Raw genomic sequence first — 22,215 nt, forward strand, 5'->3', positions numbered from 1 at the left:
TCAGTGCTCCCTGGGAGGCATTTAGATTTTTGAAATGAAGAAATGAAGTTCCCTTAATCTATTGTTTTGTTTGTGGTCGAGTTTTTTTCCTTGATCTTATATTCTCTCTCTCTCTCTTTCTCTCTCTCTCTCTCTTTCTGTGTGTGTATGTGTGGGGATATGATTAGAATTCATTTTGCTGCGGTAAAAATGACCAGATGCAATTTTTTGGAGACCAAGAGGCTACTACAGTCAGCAATGGGAAATGTTTAGAATATAGTTTTATCCGGGAAGGAGGCATTTGTATGAATTTAAGTTATTTTTATGATCAATATTATTATTTTTATCCCCAAACTAGAATTATTATTTTGTTTTTAACTCATTTCTGTTAGTTTTTTTGTTATATTTTATGACTTAGGAAGAGATAATGTAGTAATTATAATATATGATTCAGAAACATTCAGATACTAGTACTCTCAATCATTTGTACTCAAGTAAGTTACATCTTATTTATATAAAAAAGTTAGGACAGGCAGTGTCAAGATTGAATTTGATGCAGGGATCCATGTTTTAATATAATCTTAATTGAGTTTCATGTGTTGTTTGGGGTAACAATATAGAAACTATAAACTAGTGATGATTTAAAATTATCTACATCACTTTTTCTTGATTAGTAAGAATAGTGAGTGAGAATATTCCTCCAAATATGAAGAAAATATATTAAAATAAAACAACTACCTCCTAGTATTTTGTTTCATTATTAGTTTGTTTTTATTGGCTAGAATATATTCATGTAGACAATATCTCTCAAGTATCATATCTTTTTCAATTGAGTTTTAATGTTTAGTTTGTGAAAATTTCTTTTAATATGAGTATTCTAACTTTTTGACATTACCTTTAAATCGTAGAGAACAAATTACTTACAAATACCTCCATAACCTAGGATTAATTTGCTTACAGATGACTAATTTTCTGTATTCTTTAAACAATTCCATATATAAGAAAATTTACTGCATGTTCCAAGAAAGAGAACTGTCCTTACCCATAGGATTTATTGATAGAACTATCTTGCATTTAAAGATCCTGGCAGCCATAGAATAATTATTGATTAAACAAAGAATGAGGTAATATGATTTTAATGATGAATTGTTTTTATATTGTTAGGATAAATAAAATATGTAAAATTATTATTTTGTCTAATACTGTTATCTAAATTCATGTAAACATAATAAGGTATGTAAGTTCAGTAAAAACTGCTATGAATGGATACTATTTATGGGCTTAAAGGTAATCACTATATAACACTACATTTAGTTTCTTCCTTTTTAATTGCTTCTCAAGAATTTAATCAACTTGGAATATAGTGATGTGTGGATAACTGGATCAATTTGAAATATATTTAAAGGAAATAGTATTATTTTATATTGTCTGGTCATATGTTTAAGTCTGTTTATCAAAATCTCTAGTTTTAAAAGATATTTCATACAGTTATTAAAGGAAGGGTATACAATTTCTTGTGACATTGAATAAGTTACTTTAATGATGCCTTTTTATAGAGAATTCAATTGAATTTATCATTTAAAAGCTGCCCAGATAGTGATCATTTCATCAGGATATATATTCTTCCTTTCACTTAGTGACTTTATTGGTGCTAGAAATCATAGTGATCTTCTTCATTTCCTATATTGATTTCTTAGTGCCCCTCAAGTCAGAAACTCCTAGTTTTATTCTCATCTTGTTTTTTTATCTTAGATGAGTGGACTACTTGAAATTTTGTTTCTTCATATTGTATCTCTGAAGATAGTCTTTAACCTCCTTCTTTAATCTTGTCTTATTTCCCAGGGTCCTATCTTCCCTGCATTCAGGCGTGTGTATCATATTTAGGTAGGTGACATCCAAGATTCATCTTTTCAGATAAATAGTCACCTCAGCAACATAATTATTCACTTCTGTTTATTCAATCGATTATATTCTCTATTACTAAAATAAAAATCTTAGATACTACATCTTTACATCTTCATATATTCTAACTTCCCATTCATTTAGTTTTTTATAGATAGTGCTTTTATTTTAAATTCAGACTCCATTTTCCTTTCTTTCTAAGTTAGATATATTAAATCTCTTATTTTTGTCTTTAAGATAGTTCTGACCCTTGAAAATGACAACCTGTTGTCCAAAAATTAGTCCTATTTTTAATTTAGGTTTTCTTTCCTGTTCATTCCACTGGTCAATTCATCAAAAGAGTATTATTTTAAATTTTTGTATGTTTTATCATCTATTCTTACAAACAAGAATCAATCATTATTGTCTTTAGGATCCATTAGGAATAAAGAATACATCATGCAGTGTAGAACTACTTCTCAATGGTATTTATTTTTTTAAACCATCTCAAATATTCTGTTCTTGAATTAGCTTGTCGTATCATAAGTATGAGATTACCTTTCTAGATTACCCAATGTGATAAATTTGATTACTATTGGGATTTTACTCCTTGGAAGCATGTGAAACCTTGGAAGATTTATTGAAATAATAATTTTCAATGAGTATATTAATTCCTTTTTATTCTTTTTGGAAGTTTGTTGTTTTATAACTTTATCTTTTTAAAATCTTTCATTAAAATTGTACTTTGAATATCTATAAATATGAAAATGTTTCACAAAATGTTTTCTATACATTTTCAAATATTTTTCTTCAGCCAACTTGTTTGGCACAATGTTACACACTTAGACAAATTCAGAATTCCTTGAGGCCAATACCCCAGCACTACTATCAAGTTAACTTTAGCAATCCAGCTGAATACACAAGTAGAAGGAGCTTTAGAACAGCTGTAAGGTGATGGTTGATTATAGAGAGTTTCAACAAAGATTAACTCTACGCCAAACCCAAGTTTTCACAAACTTGTAGGACTTCGGTATGGTTTATTCATTGGTTCATTTAAGTATTTACTGTTCTGCTCATACCTTGAAGGTTTAGTCAGCACTCAATCCCCAGTCTCCGCCCAGGGCTGCTGGAAATCGAATTCAAATCTCTAGTAGTTCCAACTTTCTGGTAGCGGTGAAAATGACTTGTAGCTAGTCTTTTCCACCCATAGCTCCTACCAATAATCTCTGCAGGCCAGATCTTATCTTGAGCTATGTATTTATTTACTTTTATTTAATTTATTTTATTTTATTCATTTTTTTCATTTATTTTTGAGACAGAGTCTTGCTCCATCACCCAGGCTGGAGTGTAGCGGCATGATCTCAGCTCACTGCAACCTCCACCTCCCCACTTCAAGCAATTCTCCTGCCTCAGCCTCCTGAGTAGCTAGGATTACAGACGTGTACCACCACACCCAGCTAATTTTTGTATTTTTAGTAGAGACAGGGTTTCACCATGTTGGCCAGACTGGTCTTGAACTCCTGACCTCATGATCAACCCACCTCGGCCTCCCAAAGTGCTGGGATTACAGGCATGAGCCACTGCGCCCGGCTATTTTTATTTTTTTGAGTCAGGGTGTCCCTCTGTCACCCAGTTTGGAGTGCCGTGGCATGATCATAGCTCAGTGAAGCCTCGAACTCCTGGGCTCAAGTGATCCTCCTGCTTCAGCCTCTTGAGTAGGTAGAACTACAGGCTCCCACACCATTTTTTTTTTTTCCACTTTTTTTAGAGATAGGGTTTTGCTATGATGCCCAGGCTGGTCTTGAAGTCCTGGCCTCAAGCAATCCTTCTGCCTCAGTCTCCCAAAGTGCTGGGATTACAGACAAGAGCCACTGTGCCTAACCTAGAACTATTTAGATTAACAATGTCTCTAAAACTTTAGTTTTATCTAAAATTTTAGTTTGATCCAAAAATGAAATGTTTACTGAGAAATTTCCTCTGACAGTGGTATGAATTGTTAAATATTTCTACTTTTTTTGTCACTCTATATAAAAATTAGGATATTTTCTGAAATTAGGCTTTATCTTATCATAAATATTATATTTGTTAGGCTTTATGTCATTATAAATATTTTATTGGCTTTATCTCATCATAAATATTATATTTTTCATTTTCTTTTTATTTAATTAGTTAGATTGAGGTCAGAGACTTCCCTTTGAAAATGAAGGTTTGCTAGGTAGCTCTTACCAATATGGATCTTTGAATCACAAAAGAGTGCCCCATTCCCATCCCAGCCCTGAAGTTATTGCAAAAATATGCAATTTGAGCGGTAGAATTAGAAAAACGGGCATTTTTTTTTTCTTCTGGAACAATTGCTTGGCTAGCATCATGGGTTTTTTTTTTTTCCCTAAACTCCTATCCTCCATCTTGTCAACCTCCCACACAAGTTAATTTGATTTAGATTTTTATGCATAGAGATCTGACTAGTAAGGGTGTATTTATTTAAGCCAAATTTAGTTGTTGTATGTAGGAAGACTGATCTGTAGATGTGTAACATTTATAAATGCTGATGCATTCTCTTTTCAGAGTTCAGATCTTTATTAATCTGCAAAAGCATTCTCAGTAAATACATGTAGTTGACAAAACTGTGATTGCCTATGACAATGGATTTATTTTAATAGATTTTTTAAGGGTAAATTTTGGCTTGTAGCTAGTGGCTTTGCTACCTGCTGAATGGTGACCCCGCCTGTTAGGAGTATGGTTGATACAGAGGGTAAAGATGCTGCTATCAAATAGATATTTGCAAGTAGTTGACCTACTCATTTTAGTTTTGCATAATAGTTCTAAGAATGGACACCTGAGTTTTAATCCAGAGACTTCTGGCAAATCACTTAACTTCTCAGGGTCTATGCAATAGGTAAATAAATAGTACTCACTTCAGAAGGTCCTTAAGAGGAGTAAATGAATATATTAATATGTAAATTGCTTACAACAGGGCCTGGAACATAATTATTATTATTTTATTCAGAAGTTCACTTATACTTTCTAAAAAATGAAAACTTGTCCTTGCTAGTGCTCTCAAGTAATCAGATATTAAAATCCATCATTCACTACCGAAGTTTTGTTTTCATTTTTATTTTGCAGAAATAGGTGGGAAGAATGAAGTGGTTAACTGAATGTCAAGTAAAATAAATGATTGTGCTACCCTGGAGCCTAACAAAAAATAAAATAATAAAACTGAGTTGTCGCTTCTAAATTAGAAATTAAATGCACATTGCATCTGCTTATTTGTATTTCCCACTTTTGATTTATAACCATGTTTTAGCATCAAAGAAATAAAGGTAATATATTTCTTCTCCCTACCTTAGATAATGACATAAGCAAACACTGCCTTCACTTTTCTTCTAAGCCCTGTCCTGTCCCTTCAGAAGCTTAGAGAACACTATTCCAATTCAGACAGCTCTGCTATATAATCAATTATGTAGTGGAGCAGGGATGTGGCTCAGACCCGTTTTTAACAAAAGTTTTCTCAGAGCCTGTATTGTCTTTCCCAGGAGGTAGGTCACTGAGGCAGAAGAAACCTCAAAATAAATCACCTGCCCTCCCATTAATATTCAAGCTTCTAAACATATTTTGCTTTTATGTTTTTAAAGAAAAATTGCAAATGAAAAAAATTTAAGTGGTGTTTTACTGTGATTAATGATTTATATAAATTAAAGCTACTAGGGCAAAACACTCATACTCATTCACTGTTGTTTATTAATGTCAATAAATATAATTTGGCTTATATGCATAAAATAGGCTGTATTGCCCAAAAGTCTTACTGTTCTGAAGGATTATAAAATCATTGGTTGTAAATATTAACCAGCTCCTAATATAATCTGACATCTACTTATGAAATTTGCAAAAACAGTTAATAATGTGCCTATGGAACTTGCATAGCTAACAAATCAGAGTAACCTATATAACAAACTATTCTTATTTTGAACAAGCATTATCCTGATATGAATGCAAATATAAGTATTCAATGACATAGGTAAATTTTTCTTTTGAGAAATACTGTTATATTTATGTCTAGTATGTCTATAATTTTGTTCTTTATATTCTGTGTAAATGAGGCAACAGCATTCTGTGTGTATATATATATATGCAAAGGATATATATATACACAAAAGACATATATGTACATGTTATCAATAGACACAATCAGAAAAGGAACAATAACATAAAGAAGCCTGTGTTAGGAAAATCAGTTTAATAACACAAAGGCAAAAATAGGCTCAGATTTTTAAAGTGAGATGCTGAGTCAAAGAGATAATTAAACAAGGCTGTTAATATCCAGGTTTTTAACCCAAGGAAGTCAAATAATTTTCAGAGTTAACTCTTTATTCAAGTGGCAAAATGAAATATATGAAATATTGACATCCAGTCAATCCAGGGCAAAGGTCCTTGGCTATAAATCGTTGGCAGGATCTGAAAAAGAAAAATCTTCGTATTGCTTACTCAGCAAGTCCTTCTTATGCATTACATTCAACTTTGTCTGTGATATGACTCTTCCAAGTAATCCAGTCTGTCACAGCCAACTAAGCAATAATAAAGTTTGTATTTATTATTATTATTAACCTAAAGCTCTCATAGATCCTTTTAAAAAGAGAGGTTTGTAAAATTCTATTTAATTTCCTTTTGGTTATTGATTTATTACCTTATTACCTCACGTATTATGAGTAGTATTCCTTACCTCTATTATGAATCAAACAAGCTGCAGTGAGCTACCTTGATAAATTCTAAATATAAGCGCTATAGAATATTTCCACTTAGCTCTAAAATATTACTATTTGTTTCATGTAAGTTATTGAGGACATAATTTTTAAACATTTCTTTTCTTAGAGCTAAGTGTGAAGATTCCAACTTAGGAGTTACTGGTGTTCCTTTCTCTGATAGAGCACAATATGCCTCTTTATATTTGTTGATAAATGTGATGTTTCTTCTTTAGTATGTGTGTAATCATTTGCATATTGTACTCTGTTCATTATTTATTATCCATTTTCTTTATATCCATGAAGACACTGAGTTTCTTGGTAGTCAAAGTAACTTGTCCAAGATCACATGACTATTAAAGGCAACATCTAGATTCCAAACAAGGTCTTTCCGACCACAGAGCCCTGTACAGGATAACAAAAACATTCATTCTTTCCATATAATGACAATTTTTCATGAAGTTGAAGATTAGAATATAGATATAGTTGTTTGAAGGAAGTATTTCAAAGTGACCTTTATTTTTATCACCTAATATGGGAAATAGATATTCTTAACAGTGAAGTTATTCACATCTTTATTTCTAAAATTCCTTCATGTATTATTCATTTGCTTCCATTTTATTTTATTCTAAGCACAGTTTTTTAGAGTGGATTCTTCCTATCCATGTAAGGAAGAAAAGCTCGAAAAAACTGAATATATGAGGACATAGTTTGGTAAATCACGTATTACTTTTACAAAGCTATTTGATCTAGAATATGTTGAATTATTATACATTATTGCCCAATTGTAGGGCTTAGATTGTAAGAAGAATTTCATTGTCATTCTTCTTTCTTGGAAGCTTTCAAAGTATTTTATTTGTAGAATCTTTTTTATTTTAATTTAAAATTTTTATATTTCAGTACAAGGATGAACATTTTGGTAAGGGCAAAGATTATGTTAGAAAACAGGTAAATAGCTTTTCCCTATAATCATGTAGTAATAGAAAAGATATGACTTTTCCCAGATCTTTGTACTCCTGAATTTGATATTTTTTGAAGCTGTGCCCTTTTCTGACAGGACAATACAGTAATGCCTGGAATAAGTAGAATATAAATTTCAGTTGAAATTGCAGTGATAATATTATAAATTAAACTTTTTATTATTGTGTTGCTAATTCTGGTTTTAACAAAAAGTATGATATGCTTTATAATTCAAAATTTTAAAACAAATAAAACCTGAACTGTGTCTCTTATCTGGAAAAATATTCCTGCTAATACTGTAAACATAAAGGTTGTGATGATATAAATACCATATATAATATTCAAAGTTAATTCTAGCAGAGTCATCATTGGTTCAAATTATTTTTCTAAGAAATAGGCTGTATTAATTTCTGTCTGCTATTGTGAGGTAAATGGGAGTTAACTCAATTATCTAAAAAATTAAAATGTGAAAGGAGGATATATGTTTAGCAAAGAGAAAAAGGCCTCATTGGAAAAAAAAAAAAAGTACTTAAATTGTAACAACCAATAATTGAGTAGTATTTGATTAAATGAGCTCCTGTTGAATTGCATACAAAGGCTTGCACTTTATATAGCTCAGCTTTATATACTACATGCCATTTAAAAGTTTGTGTATGTGATAGCTTCTCCTATGAATTTTTATGATAAGCTTTCTTCATAGTTTGTCATAATAAGGAGTGTGGCCACTTCAGAATGTAAGACAAGTCAGCTACCACGTTCATAGAAGGTAATTTACAACCCTGGAAAATCACTGGAGAATTAAGAAAGAGTTGAGAGGATATATAGATTGAAGGAAGATAGTCAATCTTGATTTAGAAAAATGGAAACAATATGTTTCCTGAATCAGCCCCAATCTAAATAGAACAGAGCTGACTATGATCATAGTATAAAATAAGCCTTCTGTAACATTATCAAAAATCTCTTTATTCATGGATACCTTATTTGAACTCATGTCTATTTTGTTCAGACACACTGTTTTCAAATATAGGTTCCAATTTAAAAGATCAAATTTTAGTCACGACAGACCTTCTGCATGTAAGATTATATAATTTGCACAATATTAAAAATACACCAATATTGGGCAGTGAGTTATACTAAATGTCATATTTTTTTCACTTTGGTAAATTATTTTATCTTTATTAATAATACTTTCATTTGTTCTGTATTTTATTTCAGAACAAATTCACAAGCAATGTGTGAGTAACAGATAAATATAGCTATAGGATTGACTACATACCATTAGCAGACTATCGAATAATCTGATTTAGAGGAAATGAATTGAGTTGCTACTGTGTGAATGACAAAGATAAATATTTTTTGCTAAGTGCCTTTAATTTACTAAAAAGAACTGCAGTTTACTGCTATTTTGCCTGTGGTTAAGGAAAATTGCCCCAGGATTTCCAGACACAGTATTCTTTGAGTACTATGCAAAAGAATTCAAAATGTGCAAGTTAAAAGAAGACAGAAATACATGGCTTTGACTGCAAGAGATGAGCTTTAGAGATTAATAAATTACTAATAAGAGTCCCTCACTTCTGCAGACCAACCACTTTCTCTGTTTTGAAGCAGATTCACCAACAATTCTGAGTTTCAATCCTACCGTTGTTGGCTTAAGCAGTTGGAAAACCTAAAATCTCTAAAGAGCTTTGGTTTCTAGCTAATTATATGAATAATATCATTGAATATCTAATGACAGCAGTTTTCTCATTTGCAATATGATAGTGTTGTGTTGCATAATATGGAAAAATACTAAATATAAAACCCTAAAAATTTAAAAATTGTAGTTCAGATTTTAGATTAAAGAAGGAGTTTTTTAAAAAAAAAAAAGATCACAACCTATAAGAAAAAGACAGATAAGGTCATTGTCTCAACATTGAAACAGTACTCATAACACATAAGCCATAGGGAGAAAGTGTAAACAACATATATAAAAAACAAAATGCTAGTGCCCATGTTGTATAAAGAATGTCTACAAATTAATAAATGAAATTCAAACACTCAATAAAAATGTGAGCAAAAGATAAGAACAGACAACTCACAAAAAAGAAACCCTTATAGCGAATAAATATATGAAAAATTACCCACCTTTGTAGTAATAAGAAATGCAGAGTATAACAGTGATATGAAATATCATTTTATACTCTATCTGATTGGCAAAAATGTCAGTCTGACAGTGCTAAATCCTAGCAAGAATTTGAGAGAATAAGTGCACTGTTCATGGGAAAGTGAATTGTACAAGCACGTTTGACAGCACTTTGGCAGTATGTTACTTCAATAAGCTGAAAATGTGCACAAGATATGACCTAGTGATTTGACTTTTAAGTATTTATTGTGGAAAAACTCGTGTCCGAACAAGAAGACACGTATGTAGCCAGTTAGTACAAAATAAGAGGAATTGAAGAGGTAACTTCTAGGGTTTCCAACTCTGAATCTTCAGATTTGTATGTTAAAATAGAGGCAACACCTCTGAATTCAGACTATGTCATTTTATATTGAACTAACAATAACTTAATCTGTACTTTAGAGAAAATGTGTCATTGAAATCCATATTAATGGATTCCCAGTGAATGAATTAGCTATTAAAAGAAGCTGAAGTATCTCCAAACGATTTGAATGAAATTTAATAGGCAGGTTGATTAAAATTTAATAGCAAACTTGTTGGCTATTAAAAGTGCACAGTGTGATAAATCAAGATGTCAGCTCTTCAATTTATGACTTTAGGAAAAAAATGATGAAAGAGTTCTGAGCGTTTAATGAAATATTTCTTTTTTGACTTTGTAATTTCATTGTTCGAATTAAAACATTAAAATCTAAAATTATGGATTCTGTGATTTTAAAACTTATGTAACTGAAAGGTGTCATGTAGATTCTATTCGTTGTTTTTTTAATAAGTGACTTGGTATTGATTTATATAGCTATCCCTGTTTTATAAAGTAGCCCAACCAAGTTGAACTAATCATTGTTTGCACCTTCTGTAGATTGTTTATATGTGTTGATATTGTTTTGCTACACCAAAAAGCTAAAAATAGGAAACAAAATACTTAAAATAGGCAATGCCTACTGAATCCGTTCTCTGTAATTCTGAAGCTGCTTCTTTTGTCTATTTACTTTCTTTTTTATTCATTTATTTTATATAATTTAATACAAGAATATGAAAATAAAGTAATTCAATATTATCAGAAAGTGTATGGAAAGATTAATGAACTCCTACAAGGCTCCTAATAAAATTATGTTGAAACATTTTTTGAGGAAGAGGATCCTAAAAAATATTTTGAAAATCACAGATTTAAACATATTTAAATAAAACTACCAGAGGTCATGTGTGACCTTGAATAAATTATAAATACCTCAGCCTGTTATTCTTTATGTATTAAATAATGGTGGTAGATTAGATGATGTTAAAAATTGTATTCAGTTATAAATTTTGAGTTATAACCTTTCTCCATAATGCAATCTTACAGTCAATTAGGTGATATAAATATAACATATATTTGGAGTACTTCTAATTTACTTTTTTCAGTTTTCTTGTTTATATTATATTTTACTCACTAAGGAAAGAAACTTGCCTCTTATTCTTCTATACCAGTTTTTTAATTCTTCGTAATGGAAATAAAAGCCATTGGGCTCTTTCAGCAGAAGGAAGTGCAGACATGTGAATGTGCACAATTTAGCATACAAACATATACCTAAACCATTTTACATGCAGTTTAAGGATTTCCCAACTTCATATGTCTCATCTCCCTGTGAAAGATCCCTTGCTTTACACTGAAGTTAGTGTTCTAATGCCCTAGAAAATACAACCATTAGAAAAACTGTTTTTGCCTGTTACAAATTAAGTCTCCACTGTGGGGCAAAATTAAGTTCTGAAAACAAAAATAGAGAGACATCACTCAGTAGTAACTGTGTTTTATGCAAAACTCTAATTTATATACATTAATGTATATATTAGAAATGACTTCATAAGAAATGTTATGTCAAGACAAAGGAGAGAGAAACATAAGGGACTGGACTGGAGGATATTAGAGAAGAAAGAACCATCAGAGTATAACTATTTTATTAGGATAAAGCAAACAGAACATTTGTCATCTTAAATATTTATAGATAAAAGAATTTGAAAATTGAGGCATCTTGCTATGTGACTGTTGATGAATGGTTGTATTCAGTTGGTTCATTAGATCACCAAGGTTTTGAATTTTAAAACTTTGGCCATTCAGTATGATCAAACCAGAGTGTAAGTGCATTTAAAAAAAGAAATAAAGTCTGAGGTCAGAGTAGAGTGGCAATTCAAGTTATTTTAAGATCTTTTCAGTATACATTTGTTAGCCTGCTGTCAAGAAGAAGCGTTGTTTGAATTATGTTTCTGAATGATAGAGTCAAGTGAGATCCAACTGTCATCCTTTTTCAGATGTGTTTTTTACTTTACAGTTTCAAAGCACATCATTCAGCCTTAGATTTCCAGTCCTCAGTTACACTGAACCAGCCCAGACAGTGCTGTCATTCAGGGCCTCCCAATGTCAAAACACCTATTCTATTTTCATAAGAAAAAAAAATCACAGTTTTGTGTTAAAACTATACATTTGAGAAGAGTGTGACTCATTATTTCATTCAAAATTCACTCATTCACAATTTTTATATCAGTCTAGATCTTCAGGTATAAATGAAGTTAAAAAAAAGAAGAGAACCCTTCTTAAAATGACTATGAGTTTAACTGAATCTATTTCAGTGGCTTTAGGATCTGACTTTCTTCTAAACATGTGTTAAAGAAACTTCCCCAAGTTTTTCAGTATAGAATACGAAATTCATTTTTGCTTTGTATCTCACTTTCATCAGAAATAAAAATTTTGTGCTGGGCCTTCTATTGAAAACCATGGTAATGATTCACATATATTGTTTTCCTTTATTATTTATTTAGTTACTGAGACAGGGTCTTGCTTTGTCGCCCAGGCAGGAATGCAGTGGTGTGATCTCAGCTAACTGCAACCTCTGCCTTCCAGGCTCAGGAGATCCTCCTGCCTCAGCCTCCTGAGTAGCTGGTACTATAGGCATGCTCCACCATGCCTGGCCAATTTTTTTGTATTTTTAGTAGAGACGAGATTTCACCATGCTGGCCAGGCTGATATTGAGTTCCTGACCTCAAGTAATCCACCCACCTCAGCCTCCCGAAGTGTTGGGTTACAGGCGTGAGACACTATGCTGTGCTTGATACACATATACTGTAATTCAATCTTAAATAATTTTCCATGGCTTTATTAGAGGGCTAATTCTTGTTTCTGATAGCAATTAAGCAAGTATGACTAGACCGCAGCCAGGAGTTTGTGAGTTAAATTATTAAGGAACTGTCATTTTCATATAGCCACTTTATTTTTAACCCAAATTTGGGCTTTTTACTTTGAGTCATGGCAGGTAGTGAGTTGTTTTTTGTTTTGTTTTGTTTTGTTTTCTGTTGTTATCCACAGTTAGTATTCAGGTAGCCTTTTGTATTTCCAAATAACATATGATTGTTTATTTCTGCTTTTAAAGTTTAGATAGTAGAGTACCTGGTATAGGATTAGAAGGAAATAAATTACATTAGGAACTGGACAATTGACACTATTAAAAATTTACTAAAATTATAAGACTACTCATAATGGATAAATTTGATTTAGTTTTATATTTTCAAGATGCCATCAATTTCACGTAAGTTTTTTCATTAATTAAACAAATATTTTTTTGAGTTCTAGGGACTATTGAGATACTTGATGTAGAGCAGTGAAAACCCCTGTATATTGCTTTTTCATGGTGCCTCTCCATTCCGGGAAAAATTAGCACATGAACACATGAACCTTCTTTTCACATATGTAATATTGTAACTATCTCGTCCTCCCTGAGCCCCCAAAATTCACCATCATATGTATGTCTTCAAACTGACTAACGAGTAAGCCCAACTTTTCAGCTGAGAAACAGTGACAGATGGTCTGTAAACACTGAACTTCTTGGAAGTCTTCAACAGTTTCACAGCTATTAGAAGGGAGGTTTACAAATCAGAAGCTGGTTGGAAGGAAGAGGAAGAGACAGGGTAGACAGAATCCTGGAAGACAGTATTAGAATTAAAAATGACCTAAGTCAATTGGGGAGACAGCCAAAAGCAAACAGAATAGACTTCAGCAAAGGCAAGAGAAATGCAGTGCAGCTACAGAGAAAAGACAAAAGTAACTTTGCACATAAAAGGGGGAGGAAGACAGCTTCTGTGCAAGTTTTTAGTTAAAAGATCTAGGCATTGGCAGCAAGCTAGGTTTTGTTTTCAGCACAGTCAGTGCTACTATTCAGAAATATAATTGAAATGCTTACTTAGTGAGTGTGGACTGTAGGAACTATGTGATAGTACCTTCCAGAAAAATTGTACTTGTTTGGTAGAGTGATAGGAAGCATGTCCTCTCGAGGTCACTCCGAGTCCTAAATAGTCATGGAAAAGTATTTAATTCTTACATTAGGTGAATCAAATGAGGAAAAATTGTTTGATTACTCAGACATATCCCTTACTCTTTCATACTCACAAACCCACAGAGCTTATCTGTGTCTTTATACACTTTGAAAAACACTAATCATCAAATTCCATTTCTTTCTTTTTTGTTTCTGTTGCTGAAGACCTCATTTGAATTATAACTCTCCATTTGCAGAGTTAATTTCAGAAACAATAATTACATTGATTTCAAATGGTGCATGAGGCATGAAAGTGAGTGCTAGACAATAAAGAAACAAGTAATTTTTAAGTAGCGATTATTTTCTTTTGTCAGGAAAAGGTCCTTAATAACAAGGGTAAAGAGGAACATGCATTTTCCTTAATACTTTTATGTTATTTTTTATAAGTCTTTATATGGTTTCAGTGTAACCAGCAGATAGATCTCCAGTTATGACTGCATGACACTCATTAGGGCTACAGATCAATAACTGATTCTGGATTACATTGAGATGTGAAGAAGCAACCTACCAAAGCCACATGGCTGAGACTAAATATTGTTCCATGTAGCCACCATTGTGTCATAACACTTAGCTATATAGTATTTCTGCCATTGTTGCTGGATTTTCCAGCTTTGCAGAAATGATTGAAAAAGAAAATGAACTTTAGAACTAACTGTCTTCTCAGATTAATAGTTTCACTGATCAAAGTAGTTTTAAAATACATTCAAAATTAGAAAACACTTACAAAAACTGACAAGGAAGCTTATGCCAGGATCGATATAACCACATAGAATATTTTTAAAATCTTTGATAGTTTCATTAGAAATCCAATATAAAACTCCCCTTTCTTTGTATGATGAATCCTTTTTTGTTCTTGTATTCTTGGCTTTTCAATAAAGTGAATGATAAACACAGAAACCAGAAAGTTGAGTCATCCGCTTCTTGCTTGCGTTTGATTCTTCCCAAATCAATTGTTCCTTATTCAAAAGTGCATTTTTCTTTTTTCAAGTTATCTTCTTTTAGATCAACAGAGAAAAAATGTATATGTATTTAAGACAAAGAAATATTTTACTTTTGGAGCTATATGAAGCAAGGAAGAAGAGTGGCGTGCAATCTCCCTACCTTATTATTTGTTTTCCAATTAGTTCAAATTAGATAATGTATAGCAATGAAGGGAAATACGGAGAGATGCAACTGCAAGCCTTAGCCATAAAAATCTTGCCCTTATCTTTGAGGGAGTATAAAGAATTTTGGCAGTTATATGTTTTTTAAGATTTTTTACACTAGTTCAGTTTAACTTATACCTTTCATTTTCTATTTAAATGCTTATTTAGGGTGATTTTAGAAATTATTGTATTAGAAAACTAATTTTACTTTTTTACTTGAAAAATATCTAGAATAATAAATATAAGATGGGAAGTATAATTTACAGATAATTTGGTTTTCTAATATGCTATGCAGACTAAATCCTGTTATTCATCTTAAATTTGCAGAACATCAACAATATAAATGTTCAAGATGCACGATTTTTTATTTTTTTGTCTGAAAGGCACTATGATGAACTCCTTTTTTCTCATAAAATACCATATATTTAATTCATTAATGGAAAATAATGCCCTTATAGGCCCATTACACAATAGATTGCAAATCTGCCATTGCACTATGTAAGAACATTTAGATGTATATGTTTTACATCTTCAGAAAGCAAATATTGAACACTTAGAAAGTGAAAAATTCGGTGACAGTTCTACGCTAATTATTTGCAAGAAATACAGGATGCAAACACATGAGTTATTTCCTGAATGAACTGATGCCTTCCAACTCTAGAGATCTGACAAGGGATAGTGTCCTTTAAATCAAGAGATGTTCATTTTTTCAATGTTGAGGTTAAGACATTTGTTACTTGACTGATAATTTACTCTGACAAAGAGTTATAATTTAGAAAAGATCGAAAATATTACTACCCACACTTCCCTTCTCATTTTTAACAGTTTTTAGGAGTGACTTTTTTTTTGTTGTTTCATTAATTTAATATGGATTGCTAAAGTGCTGGGATTACAGGTGTGAGCCACTGTGCCCGGCCTAATTACTTATTATTTTGAGATAATTGTAGATTCACATGCTGTTGTAGGAAATAATACTGAGAGATATTGTATCACTTACCCAGTTTCCCTCATATTTTGTGAAACTATACTGCAATATCACCCCAGAATATTAATATTGATACAATCCACCACTCTTGTTCAGATTTCTTTAGTTTAACCTGTAGTTAATTGTATGTATGTGTTTAGTTCTATGCAATTAGTTTAACCTGTAGTTAATTGTATGTATGTGTTTAGTTCTATGCAATTTTACCCACAAAGTAAGTTCATATTTACACCATCATAGTGAAGATACAGAGTAGATAATTTTATGACCACAAGGATGCTTCATGCTGCCCTTCATGACAATACTCACTTACTTCCATCCTCTATCTTTAACCCCTAGCAACCAGTTATCTGTTCTCCATTTCTATAATTTCGTCATTTCAAGAACATTACATGTATAAATGAAATTAAACAGTATGTACATTTTGGGGATTGACTTTTCTTACTCAGTAAAATTCTCTAAAGATTTATCCAAGTTTTTATGTGTATCAATAGTTTGTTCCTTTTGGTTGTTGAATAGTATTTCATGGTATGGGAATGCTACAGATTGTTTGACCACTCACCAGTTGAAGGAAATTTGGGTTGTTTCCAGTTTGGAGCTACTACAAATAAAGTTGCAATGAACATTCATATACAGGTTTTTGTGTGAATGTAAATTTCCATTTCTCTGGGATAAATCTTCAAGAATGCAGTTGCTGGGTGTCATAATAATTGCACAAGTAGTTTTATAAGAAACTGCCAAACTGTTTTCCAGAATGGCTGTATTATTTTACATTCCCACCAACGATGTCCAAATAATCATTTCTCTGCATTCTTGCCATCATTTAGTATTTTTCATCATTTTTATTTTAGATATGTAGTAATGTCTCATTGTGGTTTTAACCTGTATTTCTTTAAGGCCAATAACAATTTGTTTCATAAGATTATTTGCCACTTGTGTATCCTCTTCCACAAAATATCTGTTTACGCTTTTGAACCATTTTCTAATTGGAGTGTTTGTTGTTGCTATTAGTTTTTTTTTTTAATGTTGACTTTTGAGACTTCTTTCTGCATGCTCGATACTAGTTCTTTTTTGGATTAAAAATATTTGTAAATTTGTTATACAAATCTGTCTCCCAGCCTATAGCTTGTGTTTTCATCCTGTGATGAAACATATACTTGTCAGTTCAACATGACTATTCCCATGCCATTTGTATTTTCCTTTCCTTTGTGACTTTTTCTTTCTTTCTCATCTAACACAAATACACAATTCTATTATTTTCATAAATGTCCTAAGTATATTAATAAAACTTCTCCTCTGATCTTTGCTTCTTGGTTAAATGGCTTTGGAGGATGGAAAGTTGCAAGTCATGCTGATGGTGTTAGAAACTAAAAACAAAAAGTATTCACAAAAGGGTGAAAGAATTTAATACTGTTTCGTTGCTATGTCAAATTCCAAACAGCCAGTTGGGAAACGGAAAATGGAGTGTTATATATGTATATATATGTATATTGCTTGACATTGTAAACTTAATAATTTACTTACAATATTTAAAAATAGCATCTCTATGATTTTTTATCAGATTTGTAAGATCACCAAATTAGTATGCTTACCATGGTGTACTAATGGGTGATTATATTTTGTTTTATTTCATCTTAAATGATTCCTCTTCATAGAATTTCAGAAATGTCAAATTCTGTTGTGTCAACAACTGCTCTCCAAATGAGTGTTTTATCATAAATGTTGCCTTTTATCCTTTTTTACTTTCATTGGAAACAACCCAGTGGTTTCTGTGAATGAGGGAATGTTTTAATTTTTGCTTTTCTTTTCCTGTTTTAAACTTTTTTTGACTTTTGTTTTGTGTTTTGTTTGTATGAATGATTAGATTTTGCTTTTTTCATTTTCATTTTCATTTTTAGCAAGCATGGAAATATATTCTAACATACACCTTGGGAAAAAGAAAACCTTAAATGTAGCTTAATCAACATTGTAAATCATTTTCTTTCTTTCCCATTGACTCAGATATGTGCATTGTTGGAAATGTGTGCTCTAAGTGGCATATTTTTTTAGTCTAGTTAGCTGCCTGCCTGTAATCAGGACTATATCAATTGTTGTCATTCTAAATGTTTCCTTTCTTTTTTTCAAACACATTTGCCTGATTGACCTTTTTTTTTTTTTTTTCTCTGTCTTTCTATGGGGCTGCTCCAGGAGCCATGGCTAATCATCTTATAAGCAATGCTCTGCTTCGTCCGCATGGTACTAACAATCCCTATAATACATTGCTTGGGGAACCGGCGGTCTGTAACAACCCTTCTGTCAGCATGTACAACGCACAAGGTGTGCTGGAGTTTATCTTAAGTTTTTCAAGTGAGAGTCCCATTTTATGTAGCTTTTATGGGCACATTCTATTTTTCTTTCTCCTGCTTTTCTTTGTTTTGGAAGCAGACATGCAGACTCCTTTCGCATTCCACCCTTCTTGGTGCTTTTATTTTCCATTTTCCTTAGGTTTTCCTTAGTAAGAAATGGATTCCTTCTGATAAACAAATGCCTGCTTCATCAATACGTGTTTGTTTCTCCATAATGTTATAAAATGTATTGTGGTTTGTCAGTACTTGTTGTTCATTTGTTTTTATATTAAATATCTATGTATTCATTTTGAGAAATGAGATATTTTCTTAAGGTAAGTAACATAAAAGAAGACTTGATTCAGTAGTCTTAATATTACAAGATCAAGAAAATAAATCTTAATTTGTTATACCATAAAGTACACTCTGAGCACAAACCATTAGTACTGATGAAAGCATTTAAATCAACTCTGGGGAGAATTACGTTGAACTAAGCAGTGGAGGATAAAAACAGTGTACTGGGCAGTAGCAGCTTGGGTTCTGCCTTAGCTCTGCCATTGCCAGTAAGAGCTGGCTCGGGCAGATCATAAAATTGCTTTTTCTTCTGCAGCTACATGTTAAAAACAAGGCTTTTGAGTATGGTTCCTCTGTACGTCCTCCAGCTTGAAAATGACCCAAAAATTAATTGTATCTCAGAAAAAAAAAAAAAAAAACCATAGATCTCTTTAAAAACACTTACAATATAAGCATTCGGACATGGTTTTATCTTTCCTGAGTATAAAAATGTGTTAGGGACACAGAAAACTTAAAATATATCATATGTAAAGAGACCACAAGAGAAAATTATTCAAATAAAAGTTTTTTAAAAGTCCTAGTCAGTGATCCACTTACTTGAAATTATATTTGAAAGAAAATTCACAATTACAAAGAGACTTCCATGATTCTTTCAACTTGAATGTGACTGGCAGTATTTAAATTTTCTAGGCAATTTTAAATAACATTTCTACTATCCTCTGTGGAAATCTTTGTTGTTGTTGTTGTTTTTCTTAGTCACAGGTGAAAGATTAGTGGTGTGAGTATGTGCAACTTAGTGTGAATGTGCCATTGCAGAAAAGGATATATTTGTTAAAATAAGGCCATTGTGTGTCTAAAACCATCTGCGCTTCCTCAGGAGGCATCTTGCCAGATACGAAGGATGATTTTACATTATTTCAGAAACACCAAAGTCAATAATCAAAAGTGACTGCAGGAATATAGGCAAGTCATTTGTCGATACAATGAAATAATTCAGCTCACTTTCAATTTCAAATTTCTTAAAGGGTGCATGTCTTTAGAATTAGAAAGCACAGAGCTCATCGAATTCTCTTTACATCATTGCTGACATTCTGTCAGCTTGTGCTTAAGTATTTCCCCTAATGGGGCCCATCCTACCTCAGAATCTCATATATTCTATTGTTGAAACACTCCATTTGTTATGTATATTTTTTTCCTTCCTCTAAGCTGAAATTTGTCTCTGGCCTCTAGAACAAAGAAGAGCAAAGCATTCTTCTGTTGTCTATGGCAATCCTTTAAATACTTGGAAACAGCTATCCTGTCTTCCTTTAGTCTTCCATTTCTGTAATGAATCAGAACCATCAATATGAGACAGTTTCTGGGTCTTTCTTCTTGGTTACCCTACCTGAAGTGTCTCTTTATATCTCAATGTCCCTATTTCATTGTAGCACTCAATGAATTGTACATTACACAATGTATCAGATGTGGTTTGGCAGGACAATTTAGTAGACCCTATAAAGGCTTGTTTTATTTTGCTTTTTTCTTTATTTTCCTTAGGACAAGTGACAGGTTAATTGTGTCATTATAAACATATTAATATGTGCTGACATATTAGTAAATTTTGAATGATGTTAAATGAAGATTTTCACCCTATCTGGAAATTAAATGTATTCTACATTTATTCACCTTACATAGAAGAGTCATAGGTAATTATTTCAAAACAAGTAATAAATTTGGACCACATTTTGTTTAACTTTTTTGCTAATTCAGATATAATTTCTAATTTCTTATATAATGAAAAAGTAACACTGATTAATCTGTATGTTTTTCCTAATTCAATATCTGCCTTCTTGTCTTACTTTATTTTTACTGGTATCTTAAAGTATGAGATTTTTCCAAGGATGGAATACTTCCATAAAAACTATCAAACTGCAATTCTCACAATGTAAGAATTTTAAATAATACTGTATTGATACAAACTTTTATTCTTGGGATCTATGATTGGTTATTGCTACTGAGATTATCAATAAATACACAAAGGATTCTTCTGAATGAATTTGTCTTTTATTCCAGTAAATTCAATAACTTTACTGACTTTAAAAAAAAAAAAGTAAATAACTTTATTAATGTTTTCCAGAGTCAGAAGTTTAATTGTACACTATATAATGTTTTAATATTTTTTAAGATGTTAAGAAACTATGGTAGTGCTTAAAATAATTCTTTTTTACCACTGACCAAAAATAAATCTTGGTGATTGTCATATTGCTACTAATCTTATGCTTTCAGATGAATGCACTTATATTCTTACTGGCAAGGTGAAATCTTACATGAAATATAGGTGGCTCGGTATGTACTGGAGTGGTTTATATTGAATTACCACTTGGTTCTATTCTGTGGGTCCTCTGGTTCAGTTGCACCAATGCTATCCAAGCATAGAAGCATTCTGATTTAAAGTATCTATTCTTGGTTGTAACACCATTTATTTAAAATATGTAAAGATGTGTTTATTGTGTCACTGAAGCATACAGAATTAGAAATGAAGATGAATAATATACTTTTATTACACTGAATTCAGAGTCTATCTGGAAATGTTTTAAATTTCATGCTGAGTACTTCTTGTCAGTATTAGGACCATTATCTTCTTGTCAGTATTAGGAATTTAATTTTTGTAAAGATAAATCTCATTATACAAAAACCTGTCAACAAAACATAATTTAGAGAGGAAGTCATGATTTTACTAAAATAATTTACATTTTAAAGTAATTTAATTCAATTCTAAAACTTTAAAGAAACATAGTCCTAGAATGGAATATAGTGAAGAATATATTACAGTTGGTAAGAATACAAGATCATTTTAGAATGTATATAAATAGATTTTCTGTGATAGTATTCAAAGCCTAAGGCAGATGTGAAGTGAAGGAGATTGAAGCTAGACAGAATTGGAAGAAGTCTCGAAGACTTTTTTCTGATCCCAGTTCTGCCATATTAGCAGGGTGTGGTGTTAGATAAAGGCTCAGCCCCTCTCGGCTGCAGTCTCCTCTTCTCTGAAAAGTAGGAATTGAACTTCAGTGATTTCTCATGTGTTTTCCAGTTCTAAAATGTTTTCATTTAAGGAATGAGCCATAATGAGCCTCCAAGCATTTACATCTCTTGATATACTGGCTTGGCCCTTCCTTTCAAATTCTTATTCTTAAACTCTTTTGAACTTTAAAAGAGATTTCCTTTGCATTTTGAAATGTTGTTGATCTTTTTCTGAGAAGCAAATCAACCTTTAAAGTACCAAAACTGTCTCTTTAAACTATCATTAAATTATAATAAGATAGAACCCTTTGCAATGATCTGGCCCAGTGAATTTGCTGGTTTTTATTTTATGATACTTTAGTCTTTTTGTAGACAAAATCAGCAAGAACAACTCTGTTAACTTGGTTAAGAGGTTT

General features: G+C 31.7%; 1 protein-coding gene across 50 annotated transcripts in view; it reads left to right on the forward strand.

The window, feature by feature from the left end:
- Positions 1-22,215, forward strand: part of LOC105463581 (adhesion G protein-coupled receptor L3) — an 856,114-nt gene that overhangs the window by 828,298 nt on the left and 5,601 nt on the right. For 13 of the 50 annotated variants that reach the window (XM_071093422.1, XM_071093421.1, XM_071093420.1 and 10 more), the window contains 2 exons: positions 1,822-1,863; positions 18,369-18,497. The exons of 20 other annotated variants lie outside the window; for them this stretch is intronic. In XM_071093422.1, the coding sequence (XP_070949523.1) occupies positions 1,822-1,863; positions 18,369-18,497 (171 nt within the window). Of the gene's footprint in view, positions 1-167; positions 744-1,821; positions 1,864-18,368; positions 18,498-21,064; positions 21,125-22,215 lie in introns of those variants that run through there. 17 more of the 50 variants (XM_071093445.1, XM_071093446.1, XM_071093454.1 and 14 more) reach the window with 4 other exon arrangements.

This window comes from Macaca nemestrina, chromosome 3 (assembly GCF_043159975.1).
Source record: "Macaca nemestrina isolate mMacNem1 chromosome 3, mMacNem.hap1, whole genome shotgun sequence".
Classification (NCBI taxonomy): Eukaryota; Metazoa; Chordata; class Mammalia; order Primates; family Cercopithecidae; genus Macaca; species Macaca nemestrina.